General features: G+C 49.5%; 2 protein-coding genes across 2 annotated transcripts in view; one reads left to right on the top strand and one right to left on the bottom strand.

Moving 5' to 3' along the window:
- The window catches only part of LRMDA (leucine rich melanocyte differentiation associated), a 684296-nt gene that overhangs the window by 663864 nt on the left and 6517 nt on the right, over positions 1-13915 (bottom strand). The gene's annotated exons all lie outside the window — the stretch shown is intronic.
- On the top strand, positions 272-5327 carry ZNF503 (zinc finger protein 503). The gene is made up of 2 exons (XM_064145504.1): positions 272-1795; positions 2945-5327. Exons 1-2 carry the CDS (start codon positions 1484-1486, stop codon positions 4463-4465), a joined length of 1833 nt encoding a protein of 610 aa, XP_064001574.1. The 5' UTR covers positions 272-1483; the 3' UTR covers positions 4466-5327.

Raw genomic sequence — 13915 nt, forward strand, 5'->3', positions numbered from 1 at the left:
TACTCAGTCCCGCACCGCGCTGCTCCTCGCCCCCAGCGCGGCGCGATGCTGGGGAGGACTGCCGGATGCTGACACACAAATAGAGTTTACTCGAAGGATTTATTCCGCAATTTGAATGGCTTTTTCTCTTGAAGAACCCGTCTCTCCCTCTGTTTTCCTTCCTCCCTCTCTTTCTCTCTCTCCTTCCCCTTCAAGTCACACCAGGCTTGTAATCAGCAACAAAAGCTGACATAAATCAAGGGCGGATTGACAGGGGCTGACAAATAACTGATTGATTGCGGTTGGGGAGCACTGACAATTGACGGCGGGGCGGAGAGACCCGAAAGGCGGCGGCGGGCGGTGCGTGACAGCCCGGCGTGTGACGACTGGCCTCCCCCAATCCCACCGCGCTCCCCGCGCCGCCGCAAGCCGCGCCGCAGCGCCCCGGCTCCCGCCTGCCGCGGGCGGCGACGTGCAGGCCAGCGCTCTGCAGGTTCTCGTCTGAGTCTACCCCCGCGTTGTGAGGCGGGAGGGGCAAGAAAAACGCTCCGCGCCCTTCTTGGGGGTCTGGAGGGGACGCGGAGCGGCGGAAGCCACGGAGCTGTCCCAGCGGCCTCGCCTTGGGGAGTGGGTTGCGCGGGCTGTGCCTGTAAGCGCCGTGCGTGGCAGACGGAAGGCGCCAGGCCGTGCGCGGGGCGGTGCGTGTGCGGCGGAGCTGCTCTCGGCGAGGGCGGCGGCGGGGCTAGCGAAGCCTTGCGGCTGCCCCCGCCCCGACAGGCGCGGGGCCCCTACCCTCACGGACGCCTTCGTTTCTGCCGGGCTGTCCGCGTCGGCTGCGGAGGAAGAAAAACGTTCGCAGCGCGTGATGTGAAACACAAAATTAACGCCCAGCCCGTCCTAGGAGCGAAAACAAGGAAGGAGGGGAGGGGAGAGGGGAGGTGGACTAGAAAAGGGAAGGGGAAAAAAAGGAGCGAGAGACCATTAAAAACAGAGGAAAAAAAGACCTAGAAAAGGGAACGTCACATCCCCTTGACCCTCCAATCACCTCGGGGTCCCATTTGATTGGAAGGCGGCAAAGGCTTTAATCTCAGACTAATTCAGCTGCTTTTGAAGTGAGTTTCTTTGCCAGATCCCGGGCTGGATGGGCAGCGGCTCGCATCACAGCTGAGCGGCGGAGGCGAGCGCTCCGCGCCGCGCCAGCCGGGGGAGCCGAGAGCGGCCGAGGGGCACAGCGGCACACGCTCGCGGCCCCCACTCCCGCCCCCAGCACAGCCCAAGGATTACTCGGCTTTTTTTCCTCCTCTTTCTGACCGGCCGGCTCCCCCTTTCCCTCCCTCTCCCCACCCACGCCCTCCCCGCCAGAGAGAGCCACGGGACATTTTATGTTTGTTTTTCTGCTCGGGGAGCGTGTGGCGTTTTCCCCTCCTCGCCTTCAGAAAGCGAGTGAGCGTTTCCAAGTGCGAGCGGCGCCACTTGCCCCAGTTTTCATGCGAGGTTTTGGGTCATGATCACATCGCCCTCGCTTTCTGCTATAAGAGGTAGTAAGCGCAGCAGCAGTCTCAGCGAGCCCGGAGGCAGCCCCCGCCGCAGCCGCAGCGCCGCCGACCTCGCCGGGCCGAACGGGCACGCTGGGAATAACGGCAGCAGCGCCGCCGCCGCCAAGCCCTGCTTCCACGCCGTCCCCCCCTCGGACCCGCTACGCCAAGCTAACCGCCTTCCCATCAAAGTCTTGAAAATGCTCACGGCGCGGACTGGACACATTTTACACCCCGAATACCTGCAGCCTTTACCCTCCACGCCTGTCAGCCCAATCGAGGTAAGGACCTTCGAAACAGCCCCGACCCCCTGGCTCTTTCTCCTCTCCCTGCTCGGGCTTTCGCTATGCATGGCGTCTTCGCCAGCCTCCCCCAGCAGTCTTTTCTGAGCTTGAAATACATTTACACCGGGAAAGTGGCTACTTTTGATCTAGAATTAACGCAGGGGACCGCTCCTGGTTATTGTTTCCATGTTCACTGCGCTAATCTCTAGTTCTCGTGTAAAATATCTTATAAATTTTGATCGCTTAAGCTTTTTTTTTCCCTTTTTTTTCCCTTTTCTTTCTTTTTTTTTTTTTTTTTTTTTTTTTTTTTTTTTTTTGAGAGGAAGGGTGAGTGGAAGGAAACGACCCACTTTGGGGTCACGATTCGGCCACGCAACTAAGCAGCGCGCCGAGAGCCAAACAGCCTTGCTGCTGCAGGGTGCGTTTTGGCCGGGGGTTGAGGGGTGGGAGGGAAAGAGGCGCAGAGGGACAGACTCAAGCGTGGGTGCGGCAGGAAAACTATTTCAGCAACCCGACCATTCCGTTTCAAGTACCGACACGCGTTTCTACTTTAGGGGCCTTATTCGTCCTTTTTCTCCTCCGTTGAGGTTGTTGGCCCCTCTTCTGCCTCGCTTGCTTTTTGCGGGACCGAAACTCGAAACGGAGCGGGCAGGGGGAAGGGTGTGTCCATGGGAATGAATTATCTCATTAAGGTCGTTGTGGAGCGAGGACACCCCTCTCCCCTGGAGTCCCACTCGCTGGCTTACTCGGGCTCTGTTTATAAATAGTGTCAGCACTCAGGGCGCAAAAATGCTGCAGTTGCTATAGTTCATGGGCGGGTTTGTGTGCCGGAACGGCGGAGAAGCAAGCGTCGAGTCGCCGAGCTCCACACTGCTGCCTCCGCTGCCTGGGAAGGGGTGGGCGCCGCCGAAGGCTTCCGCGGTGGGCTCGCAGGGATATGAAAATCTCCAGCTCTTTTAAAAGGCTTTGGGTAAAATGGTGCATGCAGGGAAGGGGGCTGTCAGAGTGATGAATGCGCACGAAATTGTTCATTACTTCCAGGCTGTTCTCCGCGAAAACGTGCGGGACAAGCGTCCTAGGCTTGCCCCAGAGGTTTTCTTAATACTCCGATTAAACCTCTGTCTTTGTGTGTCCTAATTTCCGCAGCTGGATGCGAAGAAGAGTCCATTGGCCCTTTTGGCACAAACTTGCTCGCAGATAGGGAAGCCGGACCCATCCCCTTCCTCCAAACTCTCTTCGGTCACCTCCAATGGCTCCGGAGGCGACAAGGACTCTAAGTCGGGCCCCTTGAAGCTCAGCGACATCGGCGTGGAGGACAAATCGAGCTTCAAGCCGTACTCCAAGCCCGGCGCAGAGAAGAAGGAGCCGGGGGCGACGGGCTGCACGGGCGCTCCTGCCGCGGGGGTCGCGGCCGGCGAGAAGTCGGGATTCCGGGTGCCGAGCGCCACCTGTCAGCCGTTCACCCCAAGGACAGGCAGCCCCAACTCGAGCGCCTCCGCCTGCTCGCCGGGGCTGCTGCCGGCCGAGGGCAAAGGCGTAGAGGACAAGAAGGACTCAGAGGGTTGCGGAAAAAGCGGCGGCTCCGGCTCAGAGGGAGGCCCAGGTACCACTAGCATCAGCCACAGCCGGATTAGCGTGAGCTGTGCCGGAATTAACGTGGAAGTCAACCAGCACCAGGAGAGCACGCCGGGCTCCAAACCCATCGCCTCGGACTCCACCTCCTCCTGCAGTAGCACCACTGCCACCTCCTCCACCTCCGTCCTGGGCTCCGGCCTCGTGGCTCCCGTCTCCCCTTACAAGCCAGGACAGACCGTTTTCCCACTGCCTCCAGCGGGTATGAGCTACCCGGGGACGCTGGCTGGAGCCTACGCCGGCTACCCGCCCCAATTCCTGCCGCATGGAGTGGCGCTGGACCCCACCAAATCCTCAAGCCTAGTTGGGGCCCAGCTGGCCGCTGCCAGCAGCCTGGGCTGCAGCAAGCCAGCAGGGTCGAGCCCGCTGGCGGGCGCATCGCCGCCGTCGGTGATGACGGCAAGCTTGTGCCGAGACCCGTACTGCCTGAGCTACCACTGTGCCAGCCACCTGGCAGGCGCCGCTGGCGCCTCCTGCGCCCATGACCAGGCCCTCAAATCCGGATACCCCCTCGTCTACCCCACCCATCCTTTGCACAGCGTCCACTCCTCGCTGACCGGTGCCACGCCGCCCTCACTAGCTGGCCACCCTTTGTACCCCTACGGCTTCATGCTTCCCAACGACCCCCAGCCGCACATCTGCAACTGGGTGTCAGCCAACGGACCCTGCGACAAGCGCTTTGCAACTTCGGAAGAGCTACTTAGCCACTTGCGGACCCATACTGCCTTCCCAGGCACCGATAAACTGCTCTCCAGCTACCCCAGCTCTTCATCACTGGCCAGCGCAGCAGCTGCAGCCATGGCATGCCACATGCACATCCCCACAACAGGCGCTCCGGGCAGCCCGGGCACACTGGCCCTACGCAGCCCACACCATGCGCTGGGACTTGGCAGCCGCTACCACCCCTACTCCAAGAGCCCTCTGCCCACCCCTGGGGCCCCTGTGCCTGTGCCCGCTGCCACCGGACCTTACTATTCCCCCTATGCACTCTATGGGCAGAGACTCACCACAGCCTCGGCCCTGGGGTACCAGTGAGTGCAGGCAGCGGGGCTTTAACACACAACACAACACAGAGTTTAGCAGTGAGGGAAGGAAGCCCTGAAAAACTTTATAAAAGTTGGAAAGAAAAAAAAAAATCTGACTTTTTATAAAATAGTGTTCATTTGAGGACTGGATCCATGAGCACTGTATTTATTTATGTTAGCTTCAAGCGGGACAACGAATCATAAAGTGCATTACTTAACCGAGCTCAATAGGTAAAAGTGGAACACCCATTGTAGAATATAAATAAAAAGATAGAGGTCTTCTCTTTAATGTTACTTTAAAATTGCTATGATTGTATTGTACGTTCTTATTTAATGTCTCATTGAAACAAAAATTTACATGCATGTTTGTTACTAAAAAAACAACTCGCAATTTGTCAGTTATAATTTCAAATTGCAATTATTTTTAAGGTGTATACCCTTGAAAGAGAATTGGTATTTTTTTGTATGTATTCTGGAAGAAAAAAAGAAAAAAAACAAACAACAAAAAAACAAAAACAAAACAAAAAACTATTCCAAAAACCTCATTTGCCTTATTTTGTTCTTTAAAAGGAACACTTAACTATTTTTAATTTTTAAGTCCACCCTGTAAAAAGGGTTAAGTAAGGTTTACGTCATGTACTAAAATAGACAATGTATTGCTTTAAAGATTAAAATTCCGTATATTTGATGTATTAAAAGGTTTTAGGTTTTTGGTTTGGGTTTTTTTTAAATATGCCTTTTTTTTTTTTTTTTTAAATATGCTTTGTTTCTGTTATAAAACCCAAGTAGGTCTTGGATGGAGACAACTGCTAATTTCTCCTTGAACATTTATTCAATTTTAATTAAAAATTTTAAATTTTTTTTAATTGCAACTCAAGGGCTCTCTTTAAAAAAAAAAAAAAAAGAAACAGACAAACAAATAAAACCACAGGGAGTTTTGGTTTTGTTTTTTTTTTTTCCTTCAGCAGAATTCCTAGGCACGAAGTGGGAAAACAGAGACTCGGTTAAATCTCTTTCACTTTCCTAAGGAAGATTAACTTTTTTTCCCTCTCCTTTTTTAAAATGTGTTTTAATTAAAGTACTTCGTTCTTTAGGAAGAAATGGGGAAGGCAGGACTTAATTGTAAAAGACTAAGAAGATTATCTGCAGGCTTACGCTTTTTTACAGTGTAATGCATAACCATCTCTTTTTTCAAAACGAGAAGTTCAGAAGCAATTAGAGAAGCGCCATTTGATCTCGTCCAGTTACTGTCAATTTCTTTCTTCAGTTCGCACCGCAACACAAATGATCGTCACGGTTTGAAAAAAAAAAAAAAAAAAGCTCAGAAAACTAATTTTCTTTCAAACAAATGAAAGGGAAGGGGAAAGAAAAAAGAAGTTCATCCATTATCTGGTCCGAGTTTGCTCTTTACTGAAGTACAGTGCTAAACTCGACGTGATGCCGCGAGTGGCTGCCCCTGCCTGCGCCGCGTCTCTACCTCTCCAGCCCGGGCTTCCCAGGGCCACCGCCCGGCTCCGTCTCGTTCTGAACCCAGGTAGGAGCGGCGGCTGCGATGGACAAGCCAGAGCAGCTACCGAAACTGCGGAACAATCCGTTGCCGCCCAGATAGTAGGAAAAGCGATACCCAAGCGGGTAAAAGACAATGCCAGCGAAAAGCTTGGGGCTCCGCGGTCTGCCAGGCGCTTGCAGGGATAGGCTCATGCGGACCTCAGTACCTGCTGTCCCTCTGCTCCCGTTGCAGGCTGCTCCCGCACCGACCCCAGCGCGACACGCTGCCAGGGGAAAAGTTGCAAGCAGCGACATTGCTTGACAAATCACTGGGGTTTCTCCTTCCTTCGGTACCCCTCTGATATAATTACTGTTCAAAGTTTCCCGTGGTGCCCAGATGCTAATTAGTCTAATACATTTACTCCAGATAATTAGTGAAAGTTAGCGGTAACGTGCAACGGAGAGAAAAGCAGCAAGCTAATGAAGCTCCAGCACTCGCCCAGCCGTCTCGGCACCCGGTAAGGAGCGGCAGTCCTGCCGGAGCCTAGCCGGGCCTGTGGCCGGACCGCACACGGGGACTCCGACTCTGGGCCGCGCTCGGCTCGTCTGGGCCGCTGACCCGAAAGCGGCACGGCAAAAGCTTTGCGCTTTAACTAGATGCGTTAGATTCCTCCTCCCTTCCCCTTTTAAACGGGAAAGGGACCACCACGTCTCTCTGCTTTAGGGAATGTAAAATGAGCTCTCGTTGTGAACTGAGAGTTAGAGAAAGGGAGGGGAGGGCACCAAGTTGACTTCAATAATAAAATAGGAAGTGGATACAAGCACAGAAAGTAATCGAAAGAAGGGTTTTGTGGGTCGTGGGAGGTGGTGGCGCAGGATTCATCCAGCGGCTCCGAGAAAGGCAGAGAAAGCTCACAGCCCTCGCCCCACGTCGCACACCCCCCGCCCTCTTCTCTGCCCCCGTTGCTGTGCACTAGCAGCGCAGCCCGGCAAGCCTGCCTGCCCGCTTCGCTATTGTAACTATCTGTAATTTGACGAAAATTACATTTCAGGCTCCATATGAGTGTGCAAGCATCTCTTACAGATTTGCCACGATTAAAAAAGCCACCAGCACTGCACATGCTCCTCTTCTGCTCACATATTTCACAATTACAGATTTCTAACAGCTGCAGCCCGGACTTCACTAGCTGGAACCCTTCAGCCATCAGGTATTGCGAGGGCTAGTCTGAAGAGAGCGAGACAGGGATTTGTGTGTCTTAGCGCAACAGACAATCCCGTGGATTTCGGCTCTAACAAGTAACACACATAAAGATTACCGATGCAAGTGATGAAACTACGGCTGAATGTTATTATTACTGTTTTCCACAGACACTGTCCTCGAGATTAATGAAAAATTAAAACACCTCGGTTTATACGTAGGTTGGTGGTAAGGAGGCCTCTCCTCCAGGCTTTTTGAGTATTTGACCTGGCAAGTGTCACCTAGAATTTTGATATTAATTTAGGAAATTTTCTTCCCCCCACCAAACTGCCCCCCTTCTTAACAGAGATTGACTTATGGGCATTAATGTTTTTCAGCAAAAGGAGTGCATTCGTTATTTTTTCTCCAATGTTCCTACTAACTGGATGGGTTGTAGAGTTGACAGCAGCCGCTGGTCCATGCCACCAAACTAAAATAATTTCACAGTGAAAAACCATCTCGAGAGGACAAGCAACAGAAGGGCAAAACCCATCAAAACCTGAAACTCTGATTAATCTGACCAGAATCAGGCATACATTAGTTTAAATTAAACAGTTTCGGTTTTCTCACAAATCTTTCCTGAACATTAAACTCATGTAATATTTAAATCACCTCTTGTCAGATGCTAAGTGCAGCTGAAGAACCACAAGAAAAAATAACGCATTCCCATACCCTCTCAAAGGTTTACTCTGGATGCCACTTCAACAAAATACTTCTGATAAGCAACGCTTAGAGAAGAAGGGTTCTGTTTATCTTATCTGTGGGGAAATGTAATTACGCCAGTTTTATGAAACAATAAAACATCAGACTCCACAGACAGCAAAGGAGTTTCTGCAATATATCTAAGTCTATATGGGCATATGTGTCTTGGCTTCTGCATACAAGTCTGCGCCAAACACATAGATACACATTTGCTTGCCCGATTTTCAAGTGCAAAACCTGTGCTAGAGCTATAGTGCAAAGATGCCTCCACGACGGGAAGCTTTCCTCAGTGATAAGAGTCTCCGTTTTCTACGACTGGAAAGTCACCCACTGTCCATCCACCACCTTCAGAGCTACTCTCAGTGTAACCAGCAAAGTACATGACATGCAATGTGCTGGCTGGGGCTAAACCTCTTCACTCTAATCCGAGGTTTGTACTGAACTGCCCACATCTACGATCGCGATCACCTAGGCAAGAGGCGTCCTGAAATGCCCAAGGTTTATGAAACAAAAGTGAATGTGCATTCCTGTGTTTTTAAACAACATTGATCAGACTTCATTCTTTTAGACAGAGGATGGAGAGAAGTGCTGTCTTGATTTAATACTATTTGCTCACTCCAGGCTTTCAGTAGAGCGCCGGTTAGGGATTTTGCTGCCTTTCCCCCCGCCTTTTCCCCCGTGTGTGCTTGTTTTGTTGGTTTTGGTAGAGTTTTTTGTTTGTTTATTTGTTCGGTGGCTTGTTTGTTTTAAAGGAGCGAATCAGAAGGTGGAATAACCCTGGAGTTACCAACATCGGCTCTATTCTCCAGACAGATTTTGGGTATAATATCAAGCATTTTTAACCCCAGGCTACGACCCCAACCTCACAATTCTCTCTGCACCGCGGAGCACAGCCCACACTGCTTCACTAACAGACCTGCAGCAGGAAGGCAATCAACCCTGATTGGAGGTGCCTAATCCCTGCTAAATCTCTCAGTTCTAGGAAATTCGGCTCAGATTGTCTACTTTATTTTTAAAGTAAAATTATGTTGTGATGACACATAAAGGTGTCAAGAGAAGAAAGATGGACCCTGAGTCCATATGCTCCCATGTCTTTAGAGGTGGAATGCTTTGGCAGCAAAGACGGGGTCGAAATTTCAGCAGGTTATACATTTGGACTTGCACATAAACGCAAGAAGATTGTCCTAATGGTGGATATTTCTTCATCAATATCAACTGGGTGCTGCTGCTGCAAAAATCTCATCTCCAGTAGCTTGTTCTCAGAGTGTATGCACACAGAGCGATGCATAGACTTTGTTCTCTCCATGTCTGAAATTCATCAGCTGCTCCCCCCTCCCAGCCACCCCATCCCCTATGTGAAAAAAGTAAATTCGTTCAGGCTTTGAATATTGTAAGAAGCCTTATGTGGTGTGGGTTTTCTTCTTTTTCTTCTTCTTTTTTTTTTAATCTTCAAATGAATTAAAGACAACCTGACAATGCTGTCAGCTGTCTTCAACGTCACATCAAGGCAAGAAATAATGATAACAGAGCAGCAGAAAGACGCCCACTGAAACCTGGAGGATATATATACACATATACACACACATATATATCTTGAAACAGTTTGAAAGGGAACTAAATTAGATTATTGTTCTTAGGCTATTGTGGTAAGAACAAGTGGGACTTTTTCTTTAATGCTTAATCTTTCCTGTTCTATTTTGTGAAGCTCGTGCTCCCAGATCCATACCACTTCTGTGGGATGTGGTAAGACGACAAGCAAGCACATTCCTTGTTGCTACACTACTACGATCAATAGAAACACAAAAAATATCTCCCTTCCTCCCTCCATTGTGCAGGCTCTCGTTCCAGCTAATAACGAAGGTTACTGCTCTCCTGAAGTGCAGGCCAGAGCGTGGCACATGGACCGCGGAGACCCAGGCGGGGCCGCTGTGCCGGGCGGCTCCGCGGCCCAGGAGCCGCGCGGAGGCTCTTGCCCTTTGTCTCTGCGGCCCCTGGGGACTTCGTTCGGGCTCCCGACCGCCAGGCGGCGCTGCCGGGCTCGCCGGCGGAGTCGAGGGCAGCGCTGGTTTAGGAGCGGCTGCCGCCGAGGCGCAAGCAACCGCTCTCCCACGGTGTGCCGGGCTCTGCCCGGGCCGTAGCTCCCGGCCTGGAGGCCATCCCCGCACCGCCTCCGCCCGCATCCCACATCCATCTAAATCGCCTACTGGGGCAGAGCGAACCTCCGCTCTAATCCAAAGAGGGGCATTGCAGCACGAATGGATTCAACCAGATAAAACTAGATAGGCCGGGCTGAAGAACAACCGTGCCGATGATGATTGCTTTGCTGTTTTCTTTTAATCACACTTGTAATCTCATTCACTCTGAAGGGTAAATAAATTGCAGTTGTATGAAAAACAATTGGTGCTACATGTGTTCATAACAGATGGGATCTTATCACAGTTTAACTGTAATAAATTCTGACTTCTGGAAATTGTAGTCTTTACGTTAGATACCTTTCCCCTACTGTATTAACAGAGCTACAAACTTCTGAGAACAAGCAGAAAAGTTCGCAAGGAGAGCATGGATCAAGAGCTACGGCATGCTCCTACACCCTCTGCAATCGGCGCTCTCTCAAAGTTTGCGCGTCTGAAAAAACAGAAGGGATAGAAGCGGCTGGCGCTTCAGAAAGGAAACAGCTGATCCTTCCGGAACATCCACTAAAGCTAATGGTAACAGTCGTTAAAAGACATGCAAAAAATAACTAAGAATGAGCCCTGGCAAATGACAAATCACGCTTTGCTTTGCAAAAAGAAAATGTCAGAAGAAACCAAGCCCCCGAGGAAGCCGAGATCAAACTTTAGATTAATGCCCTTGAGAGTCAGGTGGCGAAATTAAAAAATAAAATTGAATAACCACTGAAAGGATAAAATTATAATAATAAATTGTCTATATTCACTAAGTCTGCGAGACTAATTATTTCCACCATCTCGGCTTCTCATTGCTGTTTATCAAGTCGTAGGATAAACGCTTGAAAATCCATTACACTACCATACGTTCTTTCTCTGCTTTCTTTTTGGCCAGTGCTTTTGCAGCGTTAATTGATTTTATTGCACTTTCTGAAGTCATTGTATATTAACAGGCAAGTTTTCTCTGAAAGGGTTGATTTTTTTCCATCGTTATATGAAACCCGTGAACGGGAATTACTGCAGCTACTGCAGACTCCAGTCTCTTTCTTCTCCTGCTGTGATTTTGATGGCAAACGCAAACTGTAAATTACAAGTTTCTAATAATCTACGCTGTTACAGAAAACAGCCCCTTTATCGCCGGTGAAAAATCAGTCTAAATCCAAGCACCAAGTTTTTCCTATTGCTTTTAAACGGGGGGAGGCATGAAACACTACTGGGCAATTGAGATCAGACTAAGAAGTACTTTGCAAGTCAGTTACATTACTGGATGAACAGCAGTTATTTTTAGGAAAGGATTTTTCGATGTAGAAGTTCAGTGCAATTTAGAAGCGAGCATACGGACTCTAGATTCCTCAAATCCTCCCTTTTTCCTCAATTACAGCAAGAAAACTGTACTAAACCAGTCTTAAACTGATTAATGATTTCTCACTTAATGCCAGCTGACTTCCAGTTGCTTCACCTGTCACGGTAGCCCCATGATCATTATTTAAAAGCGCTAAAAGCTGAAGTTTATGTCCCTGCGCCCCACGCCGTGCCCGGGCAGCCGGGCTGTGCAGCCGTGCCTCTTCCCTGCGAGGCTCCTGCCTTCGTACGGCCCTTTGCAAGCCGCTACCATCCCTGCTAACGAGGCTGCGTACCCTCTGCCGGCGGCGTCCTTTGCTTCAAGGTACCTCAGCGACACAACATTCTTGTGAAATGAATAGGGGTAATTAGCGCAGATCACAGAAAACGTGCGAAACTGACTGGATTTGTTAGGTAGGACAGCACAATGCCGATAATTACGAACCTATCCTATCCTTCGAATTAAGGTCGATGTTTGTACCCTATCCTTGTCTGCCCGGACGTCATTTGCTACCCTCTGAGACGTTTTGCAAAGGTAACCGAATCGAGTGCTAGTAATACCATCAGTATTTGCGCGGAGAGGGGGCAAAGGAAAGACCGAGAGCTGCTCCTTGCCCCGCGTCTAAGCCTTGAGGGCGGCGGGCGGGGCGCAGGGCAGTGCTCACAGCCCATGGCACGCCAGGGCCAGCCCCGGGGCCTGCAGCAGCGCGGCCCCACGGTGCTTTGCCTCTCGGCCGAGACGGGACCCAAGAGAAACGCCTGGACATCTCCTTGCCTCCCGATTTCCTCCACGGCGACCCGCCATTTGGCTTTTTTTTTGAGGCAAAGTTAAGGAAAGGCCATCACTGCAGTTCATCCCCCGCCGCGGCTTTAGAGCAGACAGTTCAATTGTCCTGGGACAGACAGCCCAGGCGTGAGGACACACTGTGCAAGGAAAGGGATCCCATTCCTAACATCACAGTACCTAAACTTGCAGTCGCAAATAGCCTGTTACAGTTTCACTGAAGTTAGTAAGCATCGGCCCAGGCTCCCAAACACAGCCAAGCCATCGCAGAGCTGCTGGGAGATGCCTCCCCTCTTATACCATTTACAGCCCATATTTCTTTCTTTGTGGACATGTATTTTTTTCTTACCAGGATAGACCAACTGCTACCACTATCTACTGCACTTTCTCTCCACGCTTCAAGTACCTATCTTGAAGCAGAGTAACACATAGCAATTCCCAGACCCAAAAGGTTCCAGCCCCACAATTCTCACTTTACTAGAGCTCCTGATCACCAAGCTATTCTAATGTGGGCGAAATCTCCACTCCCACTCCACATTTAACTTTACATAAAAAGGTACCAGGACAAAGAGAAAGAAAGAATAAGACTATTTAGCCTACTGGTTATCATGCTTGCCAAAGCTTGGAGTTCAGGTCTCCCAGTGCCCATAGTGGGTAGGTGGGAACATAGCAATCCATTCTCTCTTCACCCAAGAAAAAGCTTTAAGTGTTCTATGTGCACATAAAATAAATTTTAAAGAAAAGTAGCATTTTCATCACCCCCTTTCCACCTTAGATGGTAATTAGAGAAGATGAGTAGGGGAAAAAAAACTGCCACAACACAGATTTGTAGCCACTGAGTTATTACATAAAAAGCTATCAGAATAGGGACTTAAATCACCATTAAAAACAACCCAACCCAAAGCAGAAACCACCCTGCAATTCTAGCTGACAGCAAGCTTTGCCTGACAAGGCCTTAGTAAAAAGGCAACATTTCCCACTGTGTGCATTGATCATGCAGTGTAAAAATCCCAGTTCTTGTAGGAAAGCTCCTGGCTGTGCAAGTAGAGACGTTTCTCCTCTCTGGTCTGTGTTTGTATTACTTTGTCCCACCCTACACAGAGCCACTGATAACCATGGCTGTTTCCCCACCACACATGCATGTACTCTTGATGTTGCCCACCCCTGCATCTATCAGCCTACCATAGAAATTCACTGACAGAGACTGAAGCATAGCTAATCAAAATCTTATCTGTCCCTGCATGTATTTTCACAAGATTAAGTTATTTTTTTAGTATTTGTAAAAGAAAATGATCACCACATAGCCACTTTCCATCATGCCATGTTGTCCTACATCCCCCCCTTCAAATCCTCTGCATTTGCAAGGTTACAATTGCCTTAAATATATATAGCACTAGATGGGAATATTTTCCAGGTAAGAAAAAAATGTTCCTACTCATCTGTGGGGTTGGTTTGTTTTTAAGCAGGATCAGCTGCTAAATACATTCTAGTAGAGGTGTCAAGCATTTTATGAAGAGAGCTAATCACATTTGTAATCATGTTCTTCAGGCTGACTTTATGGAATTAGGGTAAAACGTTATGCTTGATCCAAAGCAGATATCCTACATACATCAATAGGTTTATGAAAAGATTGAAAAGGGAATTTAGACCAGATGGAACAAGTAATTTTTCTAGTTCAACTGTACCATTTGGTTAAGAAACAAATGGCTGTTGATGTATCTACAAATGAGGTACTGATGAATT

Source organism: Pogoniulus pusillus, chromosome 6 (genome assembly GCF_015220805.1).
Source record: "Pogoniulus pusillus isolate bPogPus1 chromosome 6, bPogPus1.pri, whole genome shotgun sequence".
In the NCBI taxonomy this organism is placed as follows: Eukaryota; Metazoa; Chordata; class Aves; order Piciformes; family Lybiidae; genus Pogoniulus; species Pogoniulus pusillus.